The 25,916-nt window shown below is 39.7% G+C and overlaps 2 protein-coding genes across 2 annotated transcripts in view; one reads left to right on the top strand and one right to left on the bottom strand.

The window, feature by feature from the left end:
- The window catches only part of LOC133648866 (GDNF family receptor alpha-4-like), a 33,039-nt gene extending 21,948 nt beyond the window's left edge, over positions 1–11,091 (top strand). Inside the window, exons 6-8 of the mRNA XM_062045357.1 lie at positions 194–328; positions 2,740–2,876; positions 10,789–11,091. Of these exons, the coding sequence (XP_061901341.1) occupies positions 194–328; positions 2,740–2,876; positions 10,789–10,989 (473 nt within the window). The 3' untranslated portion in view covers positions 10,990–11,091. The remainder of the gene's footprint in view (positions 1–193; positions 329–2,739; positions 2,877–10,788) is intronic.
- tctn1 (tectonic family member 1) overlaps positions 10,838–25,916 on the bottom strand; it is a 49,194-nt gene continuing 34,115 nt past the window's right edge. Inside the window, exon 17 of the mRNA XM_062045351.1 lies at positions 10,838–10,997. The gene's annotated coding sequence lies outside the window, so the exon portion shown is untranslated. The remainder of the gene's footprint in view (positions 10,998–25,916) is intronic.

The raw sequence follows: 25,916 nt of genomic DNA, 5'->3' as shown, positions 1-25,916 counted from the left end.
TCACATAAAGCAAAAACTCACATCATAAAGAAAAAAACAAACAAACTGACATCATGAAGTCACATCATAAACACACATGTGCATCATTTACACAAACTTATTTCATAAACACATAAACTCACATCATAAACACAAGAAGTCACATTATGTCTTTTTGAAGAAATGATTCCTTCACCGTGTATCTCACTTGCAGGGACCATCATGACTCCAAACTACGTTGGCAACGACTCTGCGGATGTTTCTCTGGCATGCACCTGTCATGGCAGCGGCAACCGATGGCAGGAATGTTTGCAATTGCAACGAATGTTCACACACAACAACTGTCTGCGTGAGTGTGCAAACACCCCCCCACAAATCCCCACAACAAAGTGTGCTTCATACATCCCACATATTACATCTTTTTCTATCGTGGTGTTGAAACCGAAGTGAACTGAAGTGTTGACTTTATCAAAGAGAAGACAGAGTCCCCACATGTCCTGAAAAACCTAGAAAACGAGTAACCAATTTTCCATTCATGGAAAACATAAATGATAAGGAAAAGGTCAAATGTCCTGGAAAAGGTTCAAGTTGTTTTGAAAAATTATTTATTTTACTCACATTCCTTGTAATTGAAGGCAAACTGGTAAAGGTCATGCACATTTAGTTTGTTTTCAACTAGTTTTCTTGGCAACATTAAAGCACAGCACTTCTATGTTTCAAGCCGGTGCAGAGCCCCACGTGACACTACCAACCAAACATGTTTGTTATTTTGCATTTTCACTGACAGCAGATCTGTGACTTTGACAATTGACTTTGTTGCTAGATTTAGCCAAATTTAGAATTTCCCCATTTCGTCGCCAGAACAGCTGAGCTAGCTTCCGGGGTTGGCCGACGTCGTCTCACAAGATTTAGTTTCTCTTTAAATATCCTTCTTGAAAATGACCTTGCAAATATATATCTGCCACCTAATCAGCGTTTTGTTCTCCTTCTCTGCTATCCTGGCCTGGCTACCGCCCAACACTTCCCGCTTCCTGCTAAATTGAAACTTGTGAATGGATACTGACTTTGAAATGACAAATGTGTATCCAATCACAGTCTCGTTAACATCAGGCTGCTAGATAGGCTACTGTCAACAACTTGTGATCTGATTGGCTATCGCAACTGTCTCTCAACTCTATTTGTTCTCAAACTCATCCGCTAACGGTCCCGATGAGTATCCAATCACAGGACGCGTAAATGTGATGTTAAACCTTAGGCCATCTAGAAGGCCTTACTGACAACAACTCGTGATCTGATTGGCTATCGCAACTGTCTATAAACTGTATTGCCCGTTCACTTACAGTGCACGGACGCCCGCATTGTTGATTCTGAAGGTGTCTGGCAGATTTGGTACAGCATGGCAACATAAGCTAGCTGAATTCTGATTGGATTAAAAACTCTATAACCTTAAAAACAACAGCACTGGAACGAGCATAATATGACATGAAGAGAATATGAATACTTAGATATTTAGGGAAAGTAAATTAGAAAATAATTTTATCTTTAATAATGATTATGATTTCTGGTTATGTTAGGCCAGCAGAGAAGGCCCAACTGGCCCCTGACGGCACACCACTGATAAATATATATTAAATATATCTCCTAAATATAATGTCAATAAAATCATTTTAAGTCATTCGCCAGATGAAAGGTGGTATTGATGCAGATGCTATTTGTATTATTTTTTTAATTTCTGACTGTAATGTGTTGATTTCCAAGATCCTCTCTCAGTCAGTGATATTGCAGCTATCACCTCCTCTCCCAGAGTCATTTGTGCGTAACTGTGACAATTTGCACATACATTTCAAACGTGCTAAATATAGACAAAAAACACTTTCAGGTTTCACGTTGCATGTGCTAAATTATTATATTTGCATCTCTGCCTTCCAGTATTGTGTTCTGATAATGCGTATATTCTGCATATGCAGGAAGACAAACACACTAAATTGATTATGTGAACTATTTTGATCATTTAACAGACAAAATCCTCAGCACACGATTTAGTAGTTTAGCTTTGTGTGCTATCAAGTTTTTTTTTTTAATGCATGCACATCTTTAGTAAACCAGTGTAAATATAAGGCATTTGTGAAGTTGTAAAGTGTTCTTGAAGCACATTTATACATACTTGAAAAGTTTTAAAATAGGTAAATGAATCTCAAAAAGTAGACTAACATTAGTGTTGTATTATTTAACCTTTGTTTTTTTAATTTTTTTATTAGATATATTCTTGTTTTTAGTCAGAAATTTTTTTTGGACAAAAGCTACGAGGAAAAGGATTTGTTGACACAAAACTTCAATTGTGTTGGTAAAAACCTTAAAAAGCAATGGAAATATTTGTTATGCGTATGCATTCTGCATCTTATGGGCTAACACTAACCTATCTTTCATGTGTCGGAGAAAAACCCGTCTGCCATCACTCAAACCCAGCACCTACAGTATCAATCAAAGTGTCAATACACACTGAATCTTCGTGTACAACAACGTGCACTTCTCATAAAACTCACTCATTTATCAAGCTGCCGACACATGTAACAATAAAGCTGCCAAAGAGATAAGTAGCTTTATGCCTACTCAGCACATTGGCCAGTGACAGACACACACACACACACACACACACACACACACACACACACACACACACACACACACACACACACACACACACATGCACACACACACGCACACGCACACACTAAAGTGATGATTTTTGTGTCCATGCAGGTAACGCCATCAATTGGATGGGGAACCCTGGCTCTCTGCCTATTGATATAACCCCCCCTCCTGCTCCTAGACCTTCCCCACTGGTTCAGGAAGATGTGATGCTGAACAAAAACCATCTTGCATCTGATCAACACGTTGTGAGTACATTCATCACATTTTCCCTACATATATTGTATATTATACGGCATACTATACTGCAGGGATATTCTACGCAATTTTTGGGAGGACACATTTCCACAAAGCTCAGGACCAGGGGGCCTGACCTCTCACTACTAGTCTTATTTTCTATATTGTATATACAGTAGGAAATTGACTTTAATCTATTTATTTTGTCACGAGTTACAGAAGTGCTCTGCAAAAAAAGCTAGTCGAAGATAATTTCTATGAGAGTGCTTTTAAAAATCTGCTGCAAATATGTGAGTCTCTTACAAGTTCTTTGAACTGAACTCGCAGACCACCTTCTGTTTATACCTTGAACTGAATAATTAACGAGTCAGTTTTTATACCGTGTCGTGTAGAATTTCGGATTGCAGAGTCTGTAAAGGCTCAAAACAACTTAAAAAATTAGGAGTGTCTTTTTACATCCCAATCAATGTGGAATTGAGCACACATGTTGGAGTGCATAGTAGAGTTTTAACTTGCACTTACAGTTGTAGCAACGAACTGTAGTTACTGATAGTGGTTTTCTGAAGTGTTCCTGAGCCCATGAGGTGATATCCTTTACACACTGATCTCGGTTTTTGATGCAGTACCGCCTGAGGGATCAAAGGTCACGGGCATTCAATGTTACTTGCAGTGATTTCTCCAGATTCTCTGAACCTTTTTTTTTTTTTTCAAAATATTTTTATTGAATTTTGCAGACAGTACAGTATGATGGATCATGGCAACAGCAAGTTGAGGTATCTGCACATTTTACAATATGTAACATAATAAACCCCACCCCTTACAATACCCACCCACTTAATTCCCAAGGTAATTGTCACCTAGTACCCACAACAAATATAGACACACATGAATATATGCAAACTTAGATTCAATCTAACAAAATATATTAAAGATAAATAAAAGAATAGATAAGGTAAAATAAAAAAATAAATAATACATAAGATATACAATAAAATATAACGTAAAAGTAAATAAACACAAGGAATGATGTTGGGGGGGGGGGGGGGGCTTCAGCGGTCAGCTCTGTCTAAGTTGTGTTATTCTAATTGCTTGTGGTGATGTCAAACTTGTCCCTAATAAGGTCTAGGAGGGGGCCCCAAGTTTTATGGAAAGATGACACAGATCCTTTCTGCGAGAACCGAAGCTTCTCTAATTGCAGACACCGCAAGACATCTTGCATCCAACTGTTATGGCTCGGCGGAGACGCAAGCTTCCATTTAAAAATAATTGTACGACTAGCCAGCAGAGTCATTAACGCAATGACATGACGAGCGATTGCAGGTAAACCGTCCACCTGCGGAACGCCAAAAAGGGCAGTCAGCGGGCTGGGTGTTATTGTCCTATCGAGGGCCTGCTCGACAGTGTCAAAATTAGCCGACCAAAAACTTGAGAGTTTTGGGCACGTCCAGAACATATGCAAATGGTCAGCTGGGGATTGTCTACAGCGGTTACAAGCATCGCTATGGTTGGGGTATATTTTAGCCAGTCTAGCATTGGTGAAATGTGCTTTATGTAGTACCTTACACTGTATTAGGCCATGCCTAGCGCATATAGACGATGAATGTACCAGCCTCAAAGCCTCTCTCCACCGCCCGTCAGGTATAGGTGCCCCAAGGTCATGCTCCCAGGATTCTCTGGCAGGTGAAGTGTTAAGTGGATTCAGAAGGCCGATTTCATTATATATGACAGATATCAAATATCGTTGGTCAGAGTCAAAGGAGAGAAACCGATTGATTTCTGCTTCTGGGGGGCGGTTGGGAAAATGATGAAATTGTTTTTTAATAAAATGCCTTGTTTGGAGGTATCGAAAGAAATGAGTATTAGGCAGATTGTATCTTATTGACAGAGAAGCGAAGGAAGAGAACACTCCATCGTGGTAGAGGTCATTGAGAATTTTAAGGCCGTTAGTCGACCAAGCGCGAAACGCAGAATCAGAGCAGGCAGGGAGAAAGGCGGGATTGTTCAAAATCGGAGCACCGCTGGAAGCCCTGTGCAAGCCGTGATGTTTCCTAAATTGAGTCCAAATTTGAATGGTATTTTTAACAACTGGGTTTAGGGAGGTCCCCAATGAACATAAGGGTAACTGTGAGCAAATCACCGCGTGCAGGGAACCATTAGACGATGCCGCCTCTATGTGAGCCCAAGGTGGACAGGCGGCTGGGGAGTCGCAGCGGACCCAGTACAGAAGTTTATTAATATTGCAGGCCCAGAAATAATTTCTAAAGTTTGGAAGTGCTAGACCACCCTCCGCCTAAGGGAGCTGTAGAATGGCTTTCCTGGCCTGTTTTGCCAAATGAAAGCAAGAAGTTGTTGATCAAGGCCAACAAAAAATTATTTGTTGAGACATATAGGGATGTGCTGAAAGAGATATAAAAATTTCGGAAGTAAAATAACTTTTATGAGGTTAATGCGGCCAACCAGGGATAGGGGGAGGGCAGCCCACCTGGACAAGTCTGATTTACATTTGTCCAACAGTGTCTGAAAGTTTTTACGGAACAGCTCTGTGGGAGAATTCGAGACGGACACACCCAGATATTTAAATCCGTCCTCTGAGATCTTAAAGGGGAATTGTGAGCGCGGGAGTGACCTTGCCAAATTATTCACTAAAAATAGTTTGCTTTTCTGAATATTCAGTTTGTACACTGACAAACGACCGAACTGATCCAGAATCGACAGTATATGGGGAAGCGAGGACGAGGGGTCCGAAACGAACAACAGAAGATCATCGGCATATCGGGAGAGCTTATGAACCCTACCGAAACGAGTGATACCCTTAAATTCCTCCCAATTCTTAAGCCAAATAGCAAGCGGTTCAATGGCTATATTAAACAGCAAGGGTGAAAGCGGAAATCCCTGCCGAGTCCCACGCTGGAGAGGGAAGTAAGCTGAACGGACGCCGTTAGTATGTACGGAGGCAAGTGGAGGCTCGTACAGGACTCTAACCCAAGAAATAAATTTAGGATCAAAACCAAATTTCTCCATAATAAAAAATAAGTATCCCCACTCCACCCTATCGACGCCTTCTTCGCATCCAGCGCCGCCACAGCCTCCGGAGAATCAGATGGCGGAGAGAGAACTATATTCAACAATCTTCTGGTTCTCTGAACCTTTTGATGATACTACAGACTGTAGATGATGAAATCCCTAAATTCCTTGCAATAGCTCGTTGAGAAATGTTGTTCTTAAACTGTGCGACAATTTGCTCACGCATTTGTCCACAAAGTGGTGACCATCGCCCCATCCTTGTTTGTGAATGACTGAGCATTTCATGGAAGCTGCTTTTATACCCAATAATGGCACCCACCTGTTCCCAATTAGACTGTGCAGTCTATTCAATTGAATACAGGTTGAAAAGGATTTGCAAATCATTGTATTCTGTTTTTATTTACGATTTACACAACGTGACAACTTCACTGGTTTTGGGTTTTGTAAAAATGGCTACAGCGGAGGATGTATGTGCATGTATGAGCCAGTCCGCCCCATATCAAGAGCATAAAGAAAATTAAGAATCTTATATACTACAGTGTTGGACTACAATGGCGTACTTGTGCAAAGCACTTCGGGTAAATCTCTACCATACGTATATAGATAATTCGCTGACTTCAACAATGGGAAAAACATCCGAAATTGGGCAAATTCCAAATGGTTCCTTTGGAGGAAGTATGAAGGAAGGCAAGATTGTTTTATGAATATCTTCGTTATGCCTCCATGGTTTGATTTCCCATTTTCGGGATTCATTGGGTTCCCGAATACACAAAAGCAGGTACCATCCTCTACGTCATGTCTCAGCTACCTCCCGCAGCTTATACCATACCACTCAGACCATTTGTCAGTACAGGGGGAGGGGTGGGGGGGTCCCCACATCTGCGGTCCCCTCCAAGGTTTCTCATTGTATCCCATTGGGTTGAATTTTTTTCTCGCCCTGATGTGAGATCTGAGTTGAGGATGTCGTTGTGGCTTGTGCAGCCCTTTGAGACATTTGTGATTAAGGGCTATATAAATACACTTTGATTGATTGATTGAGTGTTTCACTGAAGGATCCGTTTAGCACACAACTTCTGAAATTTGCAGCTCATTCTTCTTATATTCAGGCTAAATAATATAAGGTTATGGATCATCATTTGTCCCAAGGTAGTCAGGTTGTCTCTCATGAAATCTGCCATGATTGTTGTTGTTGAAGGAAATAGCAAACGTTGTGATGCGTCTGTGAAACTAGTGTGCCAGGGTATGCTAAACATGACCAAAACAAGTAAATATTATATGTTGTTATTATTATGATTGTGCCTGTTACTACATTTATGTATATACTTACAGTGTGTACATACAACTTTTATGGAAGCTTTTGGATGTTTTTAGAGCGCTTCATAGGCAGAATATGGTCAGGTTTTCATGTCCAACTGAAAGAGACTACTGGGTGACCTAGGACATGCTGGTGGGACACAGATGGCCTGGGAATGCTTGAGGTTAGATTAGATTAGATTAAATAGAACGTTATTGATCCCCTGGGTGTGTGCCCATAGGGAATTTCAAGTGGCTAATTAAGATTGAAGATTGCTGGGGGGTGGTTGGACATTGGAAAGTCTGGATTTAAAGAATTTGTTAAAACCAAGCTCTTTGTGTTGTGTAGTTGTTTTAGAATATTGTTCTGGTACATATAATGGCGGCTAGAAAGGTGTTGCAGTAGTGTCCCACATCTTTGATAAAGTTAACATTATTGCTAAATAATTCACCTTTGAAGTTTTTCAGATTTACTTCAAAGATAACACATTTATTTATACATTTTGACTACTTCAGTAAGTTTAAATATAATTACAATCATTAGCATGAATGTCATATGAATTAACCTTATTGATTAATTTGAGTCACTCTTCTGGGATAAAACATCCAAGAAAACATGTTTGAATGATTTTACAGCTTCAAAAAGTACACAAAGACACTAAACTAATAATGAACATGTTGATATAAAGCACCTGTGAGGTGGCTGCATTATTAAAGTCCTTCAGTACAACTTTGGTAGTTTATACAGTTTTGCCACAGATATCTTTCTAAGCATTAGCATTAGCACGGGGATAGATTATCAACTGCTGTGATGCACACTGCAGAGAATTCCTTAGGAAGATAATAGGTTCGAAAGTCCAGTTCTCAGAGACACAGCAATGTCAGGCTGACAATCAGAGGAAGAAGAACTGTGCTTGGTTTTGTACATGCCAACACTTTAATACATCTGAATTTTTACTTGCGTATGCTGTTTTCTGGATTTGATCATTCGTCCACTGGACCACAAAGGCTATCAATAATTGTGGTGTTCGTACATCAGCTGTTCTTACTGGAGTCCGATGTTGGGTCAGTACGGTAGATGCTACGTTATCAAGTACCAGCGTTCCATTCTCACCGTAGACCAGGCCTGGGCAATTATTTTGACTCGGGGGCCACATTTAGAGAAAAAAAATGTGTCTGGGGGCCGGTATATCTATTTCTATGAACACTAATACAAAACCTGACAATAATGTCTGATTGAATGCTAAAAACGTTATGACAGACCGCCTTAAAAAACGTAATGGAATTTTACATTTTTTTATGAAGGATAAAACACTGAATATTGACAAAATATGAACGTCACACCCCCTTTCGATCGAAACATTTTACATTCAGGTGAAACGCAACAAAAATGTAACAAACAGTGAAATATGAACGCGAAGGGTACAAAATAAACCCACCTACAATCTGATATTTAGAACTTTGTTGTGAAAATCTCCCTCCGCGTCTGTGGAAACGCTTCGCACCCACACTGCTTGGTGCCTCGTCTGAGCTGCTCTGACGTAGATTACCATAGTAACTAATTAGATGACCATATTAACTAATTAGATTACCATACTAACTAGTATATCATGCAAAAGGGCAGATTCCAACCATTGAAAGACTTAGTGTAGTTCAAGACTCACGGTCATTACAAAACATGACTGCACATCATAATGGTAGCTACACTTTCCATCTTAAACATCTAAAAAAATATTTGGGAATGTCTGGCGGGCCAGATTGAAAAGCTTAAAGGCCTACTGAAACCCACTACTACCGACCACGCAGTCTGATAGTTTATATATCAATGATGAAATCTTAACATTGCAACACATGCCAATACGGCCGGGTTAACTTATAAAGTGCAATTTTAAATTTCCCGCTAAACTTCCGGTTGAAAACGTCTATATATGATGACGTATGCGCGTGACGTCAATCGTTGAAACGGAAGTATTGGTACCCCATTGAATCCAATACAAAAAAGCTCTGTTTTCATCTCAAAATTCCACAGTATTCTGGACATCTGTGTTGGTGAATCTTTTGCAATTTGTTTAATGAACAATGAAGACTGCAAAGAAGAAAGTTGTAGGTGGGATCGGTGTATTAGCGGCTGGCTGCAGCAACACAACCAGGAGGACTTTGACTTGGATAGCAGACGCACTATCCGACGCTAGCCGCCGACCGCACGGATGATCGGGTGAAGTCCTTCGTCCTTCCATTGATCGCTGGAACGCAGGTGAGCACGGGTGTTGATGAGCAGATGAGGGCTGGCTGGCGTAAATGGAGCGCTAATGTTTTTAGCATAGCTCTGTGAGGTCCCGTTGCTAAGTTAGCTTCAATGGCGTCGTTAGCAACAGCATTGTTAAGTTTCGCCAAGCTGGGAATTATTAACCGTGTAGTTACATGTCCATGGTTTAATAGTATTGTTGATCTTCTGTCTATCTTTCCAATCAGGAATTTATTTATTTTGTTTCTATCTGCATTTGAGCCCGATGCTATCACGTTAGCTCAGTAGCTAAAGAGCTTCGCCGATGTATTGTCGTGGAGATAAAAGTCACTGTGAATGTCCATTTCGCGTTCTCGACTCTCATTTTCAAGAGGATATAGTATCCGAGGTGGTTTAAAATACAAATCCGTGATCCACAATAGAAAAAGGAGAAAGTGTGGAATCCAATGAACCCTTGTACCGAAGTTACGGTCAGAGCGAAAAAAGATACGTCCTGCACTGCACTGTAGTCCTTTACTCTCACTTTCCTCATCCACGAATCTTTCATCCTCGCTCAAATTAATGGGGTAATCGTCGCTTTCTCCGTCCGAATCTCTCTCGCTGCATTGTAAACAATGGGAAAATGTGAGGAGTCCTTCCTCCGGTGACGTCACGCTACTTCCGGTATAGGCAAGGCTTTTTTTTTTATCAGCGACCAAAAGTTGCGACCTTTATCGTCGTTGTTCTCTACTAAATCCTTTCAGCAAAAATATGGCAATTTCGCGAAATGATCAAGTATGACACATAGAATGGATCTGCTATCCCCGTTTAAATAAAAAAATGTCATTTCAGTAGGCCTTTAACGGGCCACATGTGGCCCCCGGGCCTTAATTTGCCCAGGTCTGCCGTAGACCATCAGTCCAGGCAGTAGCTTCTGATCCACAGGTTAATCTAAAAGCCTAAAAGTGGTTAGAGTGTCCGCCCTGAGATCAGTAGGTCGAGAGTTCAAACCCCGGCCAAGTCATACCAAGACTATAAAAATGGGACCCATTACCTCCCTTACCGCCCTCCCTACCTCCAGCATCAAGGGTTTGAATTGGGGGTTAAATCACCAAAATGATTCCCGAGCGCGCCACCGCTGCTGCTTACTGCTCCCCTCACCTCCCAGGGTAAAATGCAGAGGGTAATTTCACCACACCTAGTGTGTGTGTGACTATCAGTGCTACTTTAACTTAACTTTAATTTGAGCTGCTAGTTGAGTGAGTTGCTTGTGTATGCAAATACGTCTTGTCTTACACAACAAACAACAATAGCATGAATTGTTTGAACTGAATACAAATGTTGTGTATTTGGAAACTAAATTGTTTGTTCCTGCTTGTCAGGTGGAGGAAGACGAGCAAGGGGATGAATCCACGCAGAGAAAGGAGGAAGATGAATTTAGTGTCATCCCGCAGTACTCGGGGAAGTCCACCGTGGCCAACCTGAGACCTCCTGTACACGGCGGGGTTGTTTCCATCGCTGTTGTCTCCTTTGAACTCCTTCTTCTTCTGCTGCCTTTTTCTGCTGCGCTGAGTTGGCAATAAAGCGAAGACTGAACACACGCGGAGAGGACAAAAGAAAAGAAAAGTCAGTACGGGAACCTTTCTGGGTCAGGGCCGTTTTTGTATTATTTTCGACTTTCGTCTCCATGGCAACAACAGTCGAGGTGCCCTGAAACTATATTTTTATGAGAACGAAATCTGACAACTTCACCTCGTTGTTGTCATGTGCACTGCAAATTATTTGCCACTTCTAGAAATGTCCCTAGTTTTAAAAGCTATTTACATATTTTTAGTCATTGACTTTACATCATAATCCTAATTTTAGCATGAATAATGTTTTTCTATTCTAGTTTAAATATGTTAAAAGTGATAAAATAACTACCGGTATTCCAATAATATATTTTGTTTTCCCCACATAAAAAAATCTAGTTTAAAGATGCAAGTTGAATAATGCTTGTTTTCAGAATAAAATACTTATTTATATCTTAAAAGTCCTGCTAATTTCTAGATATTAAAATCTTAATTTAAGATGTTTTATGAAGTAAAATTAACTAGCTGCTTGGACAGATCATTTTACGCTATTTTTAAAGCATTTTTTCCCCCTAAATTCGTGTTTTTTTATTTTATTTTATATTTTGTCAGTTCTTTCTTGCGGCGCGGACAAGCTAACCTCTATTTTTACACAGACGTCACCATCTGTCACTTATAACACATTCTAGTGACTTCTCTGACCACGCCCCCAATCACACGTGCTTCATTATGTAACATGTGCAGATTATTGACAATAACGAGCATGTTGAAATGATTCTTAACGCGTGAGTGACATAAAACATGAAATAGTTGAAAACGAGTTTATTAGAGCTTCTCGTCAGACAAAACGATGTAGTCGATTGAAAATAACGTTCCTGACATATTTAGTTTATTACATCAGGTAATGAAACATCATTTTATTCATGTATGATTTATTGTAAAGTCGCATATAACATGAATGATTGCGATCATATTAAGTTGCACAAAATGTTCCAAACTTAAAGTACCCCCATAGGCGCGAACGAGACCTTTCCGATGGTATAACATATGCGGGGGTTTGTTGGCCGGTTCGTCTCGCATTGCTCTCAGCAGAATTAAGATAGAACTCCTAAAATAAAGTTTGAAGTATGAAGAATAATAATATGGGCCGCTTAGCAGCATGTGAATGGGCGCTTGCATTGCAGCAGGCCCTTAATTAAATATTTAAAATATTCCCTACTATTGGCTTTGATTTAAATCATTTGGTTGTTGCCCTTCAAGCTCTCCTGTGTCTAGAAACATATTTGCTAAGTTTGAAAACAATAACAAAAACCACTAAATATATTTTGATAATTAAAAATATTGGACTACAAATTAAAAAAAAACACCGATCTAACCATTGTAGCATTGTCTATATAATGATATTATACTTGGTGTCGTTACTGTCACTATATGTATCGATCCGTCCACCTCTGTTTACTTTCAAGAGTTCTAGCTTGTGGTTAGCATGTCCTCCTACGGTGTGTAGTGAAGCATATTTAGATATTCCTCGTTCTCCAGTGATGATAATTGCAAGAAACATAGTGTGCTTGCCGCCATGGAGGCGAAGATTGCGGACTTAGAAGTGGCTTTACACTGTGGAGGGACATTAGCCGCTAGCAAGAATGCTACATTGCGTTGAAGACGTGTTCGGTCCCTTGTCACCATCAAATTTGGGGCAAACAGCTACACTGCAAAAAGTCAGTGTTCAAAAACAAGAAAAAAAAATACAACAATTATGGGTATTTAATTGGAACTAAGCAAAATTATCTGCCAATAGAACAAGAACATTTGGCTTGTCAAGACTTTCCAAAACAAGTAAAATTAGCTAACCTCAATGAACCCAAAAATACCTTAAAATAAGTATATTCTCACTAATAACAACTGTACTACTATATGAGTACGTATTTTACATTGTTTCATTGAAAATTAAACAGCAAAGTCCATTTGGCTGTCATCTGTTTTAATATGAGACACAATCGTGTCAAAGTCATGATTTTTTTTTCATGCTTGAAATAAGAAATTATTACTTTAAAAAAGTAGTTTTATACTTGTGAGTGTTAATGACACAGCTTTGCAACATATTCTAGTTTCAAGCATGTTTTACTCAATATAGGTCATAAAATCTCAGCTACAAGCTGTAATATCTTACTGAGATAATTTAGGACCAAAACCCTTAAAACAAGTAAAACACTCTAACATAAAATCTGCTTAGTGAGAAGAATTATCTTATCAGACAGTAAATAAGCAAATATCACCCTTATTTGAGATATTCAATCTTACTTAGATTTCAGTTTTTGCAGTGTAGAATGTGTCATCAACATGCATTGTCACAATATAACAATGGTATTAAAGATACAAGTTGCTTTATTTGTCATTGCACTTAAAAAGTACAACACAACTTGTTTACAGTCAACCCGTCCAAAAAACAGAAAAACAATATGACGCGGGGTCGGCAGAAAGGAGGCTGATGAGGCGCCACATGGGCGGAACCCCATACAAAATTGGAAAAAGAATAAAGAAAAAAAAAGGCCACTACCTAACTGCTGTTGTAGGGGACGCAATGTGGGACTAGGGGAAAAAAAACAATCACACATTACGATATACAACTCAAGACTTGCAACGGGGGGATGGAGGGGGGATTACAACACAGGCAGCCAGAAGCGGCGAAGGCTTGGAATGGGGGCAGGGTGTGTGTGTGTGTGTGTGTGTGGGTGTGGGTGTTATAGTGTCCATAAGCCTGAGAAGTCGCTTCGTCTGACATCACCATCTTGGTGCCTCAGTCCGCAGAGTGTCGACGTTGCGATAACACAGCGGGTCGCTATGGAGACGACTGTGATCTTCGTCCAAAATAGAAGTCAACAATAGGCAGGTGTCCAGGAGGGACGTGGGTGAGGAACGTCAGCGCGGCGCTATCGTCGGCCAAATTGATATCACTTATATCGCATATTGTCTATATTGTGCGACCATAGCTGCTACTCCGTTACACACGGTTGTTTCAGGAAATATTTGTTATAAACCTTGCAGTCTATTGGTTAACATCGTGGCGGAAACTTTATTACCGTATTTTCTGCACTATAAGGCGCACCTAAAAACCTCCAATTTCCTCAAAAGCTGACAGTACGCCTTATAATCCGGTGCGCCTTATATATGGGCCAATATTGAGCCACAACAGGTCTCGCAACTACGTTAACTACACCGACTTCATTATGCCCCGCGCTTCTTCTACCGGGGAAAATGAAGTTGGCGGCTCCTTACCGTAGTTGCGAGACCTAAACTTTATGTAAAGACCCAAAAATGGCTCCTATTAAGAGACACGCTTACGACGCAGAGTTTAAACTCAAGGCGATCAGTCACGCAGTAAAACACGGGAATAGAGCAGCAGCGAGAGAATTTAACATTAACGAATCAATGGTGCGGAAGTGGAGGTAGCAACATGATGACCTGCGCCAGGTAAAGAAGACTAAACAGAGTTTCCAAAGGAACAAAGCGAGATGGCTACAGTTGGAGGACAAACTCGAACAGTGGGTTGTTGAACAGAGAGCAGCAAGTAGAAGTGTCAGTACAATCACTATTTGTTTTGTTGACATTCTCTTTAGCGCAGCTCCATCTAATGGATGCATAACGTAACCCCAGCCTCTACCGTAGCGTCTATTCTATGCGCCTTATAATGCGGTGCGCCTTATATATGAACAAAGTTTTAAAATAGGCCATCCATTGAAGGTGCGCCTTATAATCCGGTGCACCTTATAGTGCGGAAAATACGGTACTTGGGTCCCAGTACGGCTGATGCTGGCCTTCATATGTTAATTTTTCATTTGATTTTCTTGTAGAGGACCAGGTTTTGCAATCTTGTCTCTATATTTTCTGTGCTTATTGACTACTTACACTGTACACAAAGGAAATGACGAATCAGCAGACAAGAACACGAAGCTGAGAGACAGAAAACACCGATTGATCGGCGATAGTTGATCGCTTCAGTTTTGTCGTAATCTTCGGTGATGTTGTGTGTGTTTACAATTCCACATGTAGGTGTGGCTTATGTATAACATCGTTTTCACCCAGTGATGTGTTCCCGTGTGGACGTGAGTATTGTCGACCTGACGCGTGACACATTAGAAATAAAACCCCACAAAGGTTCCCGTGTGGACGGGCCTGGTATTCGCTTGACAAAATGTTCAATGATTCCAGTCAAGTGCAAAGGAACTACATGATAATATGTGACTGTATCATCACATGACTGACTGTGTGTGTCTTCTTATCTCCAGCCCTTTGTTCCGCATGATCTATTAAACCTAACTTTCTGTCCCACTGTCCTCTCTGCTTGACAAATACACACATTACAACGACAACAAAGTTATCCAGTTTATGTGACTTGTGATTTTTTTTTCACTTCGTTCAGTCCAGTTTATTTATTTATACAGCACATTTAAAAACAACCCCAGTTGGCCAAAGTGCTTTACAGACATAAGAAACAATTGGAAACAAAAAAAGGACACCTAGTGTCACATTTACATGGTAACACAGAAGGATGAATAAAAATACAATAGTAAAATATACCTTAAAATAAGTGCAGAATATATCACCTAAAATACTCAAATGTAATACATAAATAAAAAAGGATGAAACAAGAAAGAAAAACAAGCAAGATATTCTGCCTAACTGGATTTGATTGCCAGGGAGTTGTGAAACAGACAAAGCCATGTGGACATAAATTCAAGGAACTTTATTGTCCAATGATATTATCAGATATGACTGCAGTCTGAACGTTCAGGTCACGTTCAGCCGACATATACGTCATTAAACGTGAAGGATGGACGAAGGATCAGAAAAACAGTCTGTGGTGAAAAGATGTTTTAGAAGTGATAAAGCAGGGGTCTCAGACAGGCGGCCCGCGGGCCAGTTGCGGCCCGCGAGACATTATTTTGCGGCCCGCACCTTAATATGAAAATGTGATGTTAGTGCGGCCCGCGAGTTTTATATGAATGGCGCTTGACAGCGTCATACTTGCCAACCCTCACGATTTTTCCGGGAGACTCCTGAATTTCAGGGCAACCATTCTCTCAAATGTCTGCCGATTTTCACCCACACAACAATATTAAGGGCGTGCCGTGATGGCCTTGCCTTTAGCGTCCTCTACAACCTGTACAAACAGCGTGCCAGCCCAGTCACATGTTGTATTTGGCTTCTGTACACACACGCAAGTGACTGCAAGGCATACTTGATCAACAGCCATACAGGTCACACTGAGGGTGGCCGTATAAACAAGTTTAACACAGTTACAAATATGCGCCACACTGTGAACCCACACCAAACAAGAATGACAAACACATTTCGGGAGAACATCCGCACCGTAACACAACATAAACACAACAGAACAAATACCCAGAATCCCATGCAGCCCTAACTCTTCCGGGCTACAATATACACCCCCGCTACCACCAATACACCCCCCCCCCCCCTTCCGTGCGTCGGTTGAGGTGGGCAGGGTTTGGTGGTAGGGGGGGTGTATATTGTAGGCCGGAAGAGTTAGGGCTGCAAGATGTTCTGGGTATTTGTTCTGTTGTGTTTATTTAAAGGCAGTGCTATCATGGCACGCCCTTAATATTGTTGTCCGGGTGAAAATCGGGACAAATTCCGGCGAATGGTTGCCCCGGGAGATTGATGGGAGGGGCACTGAAATTCGGGAGCCTCCCGGAAAAATCGGGAGGGTTGGCAAGTATGTTGCTATGGCGGGATAGCCATTCAAAGAAGGTGAATTCATTAAAAAGTGCATGTTAGATTATTTAGGAAATCTTTTCTTGCGGCCCAGCCTCACCCAGTTTCTGCATCAAGTGGCCCCCAGGTAAATTGAGTTTGAGACCCCTGTGATAAAGTATAAGAGAACTTATGTCAATGTCCCACCGTCCTGCTTTCTCACCAACACGCTCCTCAGTGCATACATCACGAGTGTCCCATAAACTATCATGGCGAACATTCTCACACTGCTCAATCATCCTTAATCTCCTACGTGAAATAATACATGTTGACTGCAGTTGCACAATGTTTACTTCTGTGAACACAGGGCTCATGCACGTCACTTCACGCCTTCATATTACAGTAGAAAGTATTACTTGTCGATGGTGCCTGAAGCATGAAACATGACAAATTGGGGGTTTGCACTATCTAATTTAGCCACCAGATGGCAGTAGAGTGTTGGATACCTTAAAATGTGTTTCGTGGCGATTGCAACTTTGACGTAAGTTGGCATATAGAGTGGCATTTTCATCATTTTCAGCAGACTGCATTGCAAAATGATTAACCCCCCTGTGCTCTACCCAAGAATACAAAAATACACTGACAGGATGAGGAGGGAAGCTCAGAGGATTCTGGCAGACGACTCACATCCTCTGTGCTCATGAAGTCAGGGAGGCGCTATAGAGCTCCATTGGCCAAAGGCCCTTTTAAAAAGTTTTTCAGCCCAAACGCCATTGCTTTTCTTTATGTGACAAAGTGAACAAATCCACATGTTTGACCTGAACTGCATTACTTTTATGTTTTACTGATACTCTGTCGTATCAGCTTATCTTAACTTTCATTCCTGTTTGAACCTAACCTCTGTTCTTATTGTGTCTGTTCATCATCATCTCGTTCCATATTCTCACTGAGGGTTGGAGGTCATGGTTCGCCAGAGCTGTTATTTTACAGTCCTGATAGCATTCGTTCTTCCATGTTGTTGTGAAGTTATCAACCCATTTGCATCTTGGTCTTCCTATTTTCCTTTTCCCTTCTACTTTCCCCTCTAGAAGTTGAGTTTGAAACCGATTATGTCTGATTGTGTGCCCAAAGTACATGTTTTTCCTTTCCATAATGTTGATTAAGAGTTGGTTTGCCATTGTTAGTACTTCTTCATTGGTTTTTCATTCTTTCCAGGATACTTTTAACATTCTATGTGTACATGTACATCACATCTCAAATGATTCCAGTCTTTTTGCAATTGATTTAGTTATTGTCCAGGTTTCAGATCCATATCATAAAGTAGATGTTATATAGCACTTAAGTATTTTGAATCTTCACTGTAAGGCTATTTTCCTTAATGTTGAAACTGTATTGTTGACGTTTTGGCCGCTTATAGAAACTCCTCTCAGATGTTCAATGCTTTTAAAGATTTGTTCAGTGTAGATATTAAACAAGGATAGGGATAGAAAGCATCCTTGTCACACACCTCTCTTTATATTTATTGCACTAGAAAAGTCACTTTCAGATCTAATATATACATTGTGTGTCCAGTATAAATGTATGATGAGTTTGATTATGTATTTATCTCTGGTGGTAGTTTCTAATACTTCTATAATTTTTTCATGATTGACTCGATCAAAAGCCTTCTCATAATCAATGAAACAGATGTATATGTCTTTGTCCAAATCAAGATATAATCCCATAATGATATATTGGTATCTTCAATTATTGAATCTTCAATTATTGAAGATATTGTACCTTCTATTGTTCCTTTTCCGGTCATAAATCCGCTTTGTGTATCCGATATTTCTTTCTCTAGTGTTAGTTTTATTCAGTTTATCATATGCAATAGTAGCTTCTATGTGTGGTTTATCAAACTTAATGTTCTATATTCATTGCATTTGGTTGTCCTTGGTTTATTTGGAAGTCTTTCAAAGATGGATTTATTCATGTTCTCAGGTATATAACCTGTTTTGTATATTAAGTTCATTAAATCTAAAATACGATCAGTTCCTGAATTGCTTAGAGCGTACAGCCTTTCTGATGAAATCCCGTCAATTCCTTTTGCCCTTCCATTTTTTCATTCTCCTGACTGCCCATTCAAGTTATTCCTTTAAGAATTGAAGATAGTCCTCACCATTTTCTCTTTCTACTCTTGGTGGCAATCCTCTTTGATCATTGTGCGGTTCCTGGATGTATTCCCTCCATCTTTCTACAATGTCTCCATTTTCAAAGAGCATTCTTTCACTTTTGTCTTCAATACACTTGCTACCAATTTTCTTTTTGAAATTACCCGTCATAGTTCTTTTCTTGTGCAATTCTTTGCTATGATGTTTTGTATTCAGTTTCTCAATCTCTTCACATTTCTTGTCCCACCATTTTTATTTGGCTTCTTTACAAGATTGTTTATTTTATTGTTTAGTTGATGGTATATTGCTGGCTCTGCATTTTATACTATTTGTCTCATTTTCCATTTGACTTAGAATCTCTAGTGTTATCCATTCTTTTTTGGCTAATTTTTCCATTGTAGGAAGAATGTGTGCTGCTGCTCCAGCCTTTGATTGTTTTATTCCATCCGTGCACAATCTCTCCTTCTTCAGTTTGTTTGGGATTTTCAACAGTTAACGAGTTGTAGATGTTTTCTACTTCAACGGTGTATCTTCATATCAGTATTGTATGTTTCAATTGTTTCTAGCTTTACTGATCTTCCATAATTTTATTTGAATTTTACTAATTACTGGGTTGTGATCTGATCCAATGTCTACATCTGGATACGATCTAACATTCTTGATAATATTCACCATATGTAGTGTATTTCATTTCTGTAAATGTCACCAGAACTTCTCCTTGTATAGATATGTAGTTTTGGATGTTGAAACCGAGTGTTACAGATTATTAAGTTTTGCTGTTCAGCAAACTCAATTAGTCTTTCCCCTCTTTCTTTGGTTTCCCCTATGCTAAACTTTCCTGTGGTGTTATTGTGAGCCTTTTCAGTCCTTGCATTGAAATCGCCTTGGACTATGATAATTTCATCTGATTTTGCATATTGTAGGCATTTGTTTATGTCTTCGTAGATTTGTTCTACTTCATTATCACTAGCATGTAAACTTGTATAATGTGGAGATTCATAGGCTTTGCCTTCATTTTGATCATTAGGGTTCTTTCTGATAGAGCCCAATATCTAGATACTAATTTTGCCAATTGTCTTTTCATCATAATTCCAGTGCCATTTACATTTTGATCACCCGAGTAGTACAGCGTATACTCATCAAATTGGTAATGTCCGTTCTCTGTCCATCTTGATTCACTTATTCCCAGTATGTCAACATTTGATCTTGTTATTTTGTTGGCTAGATTTTCCACTTTTCCTGGTATATATAATGTTCTTAAATTCCAGTCTGGTATATGTTTTTATATATGACTTTTTTTGTGTTTTGGTGTTGCCTGTCGCCTATGTTGGTGAGCCAAAGCCACTTTTCCTCCTCGGTGGTCAATAAAAATGTATTCTATTTTAATCCAATCAAATGGGGCCATGGAAATCCCTTCACGACATACATAGAAGTTGCATATTTTTTTTAGTAATGTAAAAGGACAACATAAAAAGATCTGATTTAACAAAACATCAGAATAGGCCTCATACCCTGCAGTATGAACGTCGCCTAAGTATCAATTGTTAGTACATAACGCAACAAGTAAAATATTGTTTACCTTGTCGGCGAGTCTTCTTGGCAGTGGAGGACGCTGAGGTGGGAGGCACAAGAAGTCATACTGTTTTAAGGATCTTGCTTGTTTTGTTAGTTAACTTTCAAGAATTGAGGGTAAGATATGTATACATACTGTACATACATGCATACATATGTACTACCAACAACATATTGTTTATCGTCAATTGAGCATTATTATTATCTTCATACTATTATAGGTTGAGTAGTACTAACATCCATATTAGCATGCTGACTATGTGTGTTATCATTATTGTCAACAATATATATGTATATATTTTTCATTACTTAATGTGATAGAAATAGTAATATGGTGATACATCTTTGTTAATTATATTACTGTGAATATTATTATTACTATAATTATAGTGCCAGCACTGTATTTGTCACAGTGGCACATGGTTGAGCTTGCGGCATGGAGGCGACGTGCAGGATAAAAAGCTGTAATGAGGCATAAAACATGTTGCACAGCGTGGATGACAGGAGTGGACCATATGAGTGGAAAATGTAAACAACATGCTCAAGTTAGCATCTACAAAAACACTTGAAGATGAGGAGAACTTTGTCCCTTACATGTATTCATTTAATCTCTAATAAAATTCACCATGTCGTCAGTTTTCAGATTATTTCACAGTGTGATTATTTAAAGCAAAGAAAGGCAATTCCCTCTTGTCCACAAGAAGGGAAAGGGAGATATCCTTCCACCTTTGTGTTCTCCTTCTCCACAAAGTCTGATAAACTGTTTCAAAGGATTTGGTTGTCTTTGTCCCATCTGAGTCAGGTTACTTCTAGACCTCCACCCCAGATCCCACCTCACTCCTACCCACTTCTCTAAAGTGGGCTGGCTCAAGGTGGAGGACAGAGTTAAACAACTTGCACTGAGCCTAGTCTATAAAATCCGCTACACCTCCCTGATACCGAAGTACATGTCAAACTACTTCCTTAACGTAAATGACCGCCATAACCACAACACCAGAGGGTGCTCCACTAACCTCGTTAAACCCAGATTCCGAACTAACAAAGGTCTTAACTCATTCTCTTTCTATGCCACATCAATGTGGAATGCGCTCCCAACAGGTATAAAAGAAAGGGCATCTCTATCCTCCTTCAAAACCGCAATAAAAGTTCACCTCCAGGCAGCTACAACCCTAAACTAACACCCTCCCCGGATTGCTAATAATCAAATGTAAACAATCAAATGCAGATTCTTTTTGTTATGCCTTCTGATCTCTCTCTCTCTCTCTCTCTCTCTCTCTCTCTCTCTCTCTCTCTCTCTCTCTCTCTCTCTCTCTCTCTCTCTCTCTCTCTCTCTCTCTCTCTCTATGTCCACTACTTGATGTCCATATCCCCCCCCCACCCCCCCCCCCTCCACACCCCTGATTGTAAAAAATGTAAATAATTCAATGTGATTATCTTGTGTGATGACTGTATTATGATGATAGTATATATGATAGTATATATCTGTATCATGAATCAATTTAAGTGGACCCCGACTTAAACAAGTTGAAAAACTTATTCGGGTGTTACCATTTAGTGGTCAATTGTACGGAATATGTACTTCACTGTGCAACCTACTAATAAAAGTCTCAATCAATCAATCAATGAGTGCGGTTTCCATTGTAACTGCTCTTTCGCTGGCTTATCTTGATGATTATTGCTGCTCACAAACAGTGTTCAAAATAACAGCGTTATATAATAACTGCATTATTAACGCTGTTCCTTTTACTAGTAACAAGTAATCTAATTAATTACTTTTAGGTCCGTTACAACGGCGTTAGTGATGGCTTGACGTAACGTGACACGTTACTTTTGATGTGGTTTTATGTCGACAACAAGACAGCGTATTAGGTGCAGCAAGTTCACTGCAGGAAATATGTTGTTTTACTAGTGAAAGCAACCAGCAGCACCGCACTAAAATGAACTTGATAACAAATAGGAAGAGGCACCATTGCACTGTGACACAGCAGACAACAACATACGCACACGTACACAATGGGAATATTGAACAACAAATCAATGATTGAAGTGACAAACTGGCCAGCCAAACAATACACCGTTTGTTGACAAGAAGATATGACAGCCATCGAAGCACATTCAATCCCTTTATTAAGCAGAGGCAACACAATCCGGTGAAAAGATTCAAAAGAGCTGGCGTCAGAGCTGCTAACTGCTAAAGCTAAAAAACACAGCTTCGTAGAAACCCTCGATGACGTCACACGTCACTAGGCAACATGTCCCGCCTTTTAAAAGCACTGACTCCGCACACTGGGCTCTTATAGATATTTACAGTTGTTTTTTAAGTAACATATAAAAATGACTTTCCCTAGTAATTGATTACATTTAATAAAGAGTAATTCCGTTAGTAATTCAATTACTTTGTTGGTAAAGTAACAAGTAACTATAATTAATTACCTTTTCAAAGTTTTTCAGAACACTGCTCGCAAATACCTAACACCCTTTTGTCAGGGCTGTAACGTGTGTGTTACTTTAAAACTAACCATTTAGAGCAGTGGTTCTTAACCTTGTTGGAGGTACCGAACCCCACCAGTTTTATAAGCGCATTCACTGAACTCTTCTTTAGTGAAAAATAAAATATTATTTTTTTCAAATTCAAGACAAAGTTACAGTATATGTGTGGAGGGGGGCGTGGTCGGCGCGCTTGCTGCAGGAGCGGGGTGTGCCAGGGCCGGCTTTGGAACACAGCTGACAGGTGATTAGATTGCCCAGCTGGGGCTAGTTGTCTAATCACCTGTTATTCTTATCAGTAGCGGCCGGGAGCAGCAGGAGGGCTTGGAGAGACGGAAGCACGCGGAACATGGAGGAGTGGACTCAAAAGTCGAGTGTCGTGCTAGATCTTTAATGAAAAATAAAACTTTGTTAAACCCGGAACGCCGGTCTCCAGCTCACGTGCGTGATCAGCAAGAACCCACTGGGAGGCAACCTCCACAATATGTTTTTTGACTGGTGCACAAAATGAACCGTGCATGAATATCACCTTGTTCAAAAAATAAAACCAACACAGTGCATGAATTAACAACAAATTACACACATGCAAATCAGATGGAAAATTAGATGGAACATTGTTTGGGAGTTTCCATAATACGCCGATAGGGAGAAGTTTTTATTTACACGATGAGTCGGATGTGTCTTGACCTACGCGGCGGAGGATCCACCGAACCCCTAGGGTTCGATCGAACCCAGGTTAAGAACCACTGATTTAGAGAAATACCTAATGATTTGATGTAAAACCTAGATGATAGTCAGCATGCAGATATGATGGGAGTATCAATATATCATTTCATTAGGGGCATGTGTATACTCGCAATATGTGTAGTTGTATTCAAATCCTTTACACTCCTAACAGTAAGAGTCCTGAATCCAGAAAGAGATCTGTATCAGCCCCAAAATGAAATCAATTGATCCTTATCCCCTTTCTGACACTTCCTGAAAGTTTCATCAAAATCCACCAATAAAGCGGACTGAAAGAAAGCCTCTTGTCAGTCATCCACTATCTTTGTGTCTGTGGGTGGAGGTGGGGTCGCTCGCATACACACACAGAAGTTGAGCCTTGTAGTGTAAATATAGGGTAAAATGATCTGAATCACTCCCAAAATGTATAATCACTTGTCCTCTATCCAATTTCTGACATTTCCTGAAAGTTTAACAAAAATCAACCATTAACTTTTTACATAACCAACTATAACTAACTAACTCAAAAGTATAAAGCAGACAGTGATAGTTTTATTTCTATCACTAATTATTCATTTTCAATACTGGCACCATATTTGTACCTACTGTGTCTGCTGTAATATTTCTGTCGTTATTGTTGTCTCGCTCTGTTTTGTCACCACAATTACATCTTCTTATTCCCTACCAGGTAGGAGGTTCAACAAACTCTTGAGTTTAAACCTGAAGTCTGAGTTGATTTATCCAAAGATGGGAAACTGAGTGCTGGGTTCCAGAACAGCTGACCTGAGTTTGTTTAATCAAACCTTGGTATGTTGACTGCAAGTTAAGATCATATTAGTACACAGATAAAACAATGGGAGAATTGATGCTGAATAAAATATCATTTTAAAAGTAGGTGCAATCCCACCTATCTGAAATAAATGACATGTATTAGTTTAAATTACACTTGACATGTAAAGTCAATGCAAATGCAATGCAAATCATAACTACTACTACGATAACATTTTGTTTATTGGCAATACTTAATTGGCCCTAGTGTGTGAATGTTGTCTGTCTATCTGTGTTGGCCCTGTGATGAGGTGGCGACTTGTCCAGGGTGTACCCCGCCTTCCGCCCAAATGCAGCTGAGATAGGCTCCAGCACCCCCGCGACCCCAAAAGGGACAATCGTTAGAAAATGGATGGATGGATGGGCTGTTAAGGCTATAGCACTGTATTGGATCAGGCTTGCTCTTGTTTTTTTGCATATTTGAAATAAGAATATATCAAATCAAATCAAAAAGAACTACGGTTGTGTTAAAACAACGATGGTTATAAGAAGACTCGTTATTTCTAAAATGACAAATATTAAAGTTCAGTGATCTAGTACATTTACAAACGGATCAAATGATGCATGAAGCAAACAATAACTTGCGAACTAATAAAGTACAATAATTATACACAGACCACTAAAAATAAGAATTAGCATGTCACTAAACACGAAGTACACGTTTGTTACTTATGGACTAAGTACATCATATCAAAAGATGATTCTTAGTTTTTATTCTAATTAGGGCCCAATAAGCCCAAATAGCAAAGAGAAAAACAAAACAAAACATGTAAACAAACAGCTTGGGCCTTAAGAGGTTTAATTAAATCAGTGTGTGAGATAAATGTACAAAAAGATTTAATTAATATTGATGATAATAATCTTTGGTAAGATGTAGTGTAAGAATATTTGTTGCACTACATATGAGTGAACTATGGTATGTGTTCTTTGGTTGTGGTCCTGAATGCTAAATTGACTAGAAAAATAACTCTGCGTCTTCTTTTCAAAGCACACACCTGGCAACATGGTGGTGTATAAATCCTGCATGACTGAATCTCGCTTGCATCATCCTCCTCCTTACCTATTATCCCTGCAGGTGTCTTTACGGTTGCACACGTGCAGGTGATGTCCGCCATTTAGACAGTTGAACATACAGTATGCTTTCATGCTTTCCTAACATACATCACATCATCCATCCATCCATTTTCTACCGCTTGTCCCTTTCGGGATCGCGGGGGGTGCTGGAGCCTATCTCAGCTGCATTCGGGCGGAAGGCGGGGTACACTCTGGACAAGTCGCCACCTCATCATCTATCATATATTAGCTAAACACATCATATGATTTATTTTTATTTTTTACGTCATATCATGCTATTAGGTAATGTACATCATAAATCATATGATATTAGCTAAAATACATCATATCATGTATAGTGTGCCATATATTAGCTAATATACATAATTGATATAAGCTGAAGTGAAGTGA

This window comes from Entelurus aequoreus, linkage group LG04, assembly GCF_033978785.1.
Source record: "Entelurus aequoreus isolate RoL-2023_Sb linkage group LG04, RoL_Eaeq_v1.1, whole genome shotgun sequence".
Lineage (NCBI taxonomy): Eukaryota > Metazoa > Chordata > Actinopteri > Syngnathiformes > Syngnathidae > Entelurus > Entelurus aequoreus.
Note: the sequence above shows the minus strand (reverse complement) of the source record. Positions and strands in the feature narration are given on the sequence as shown.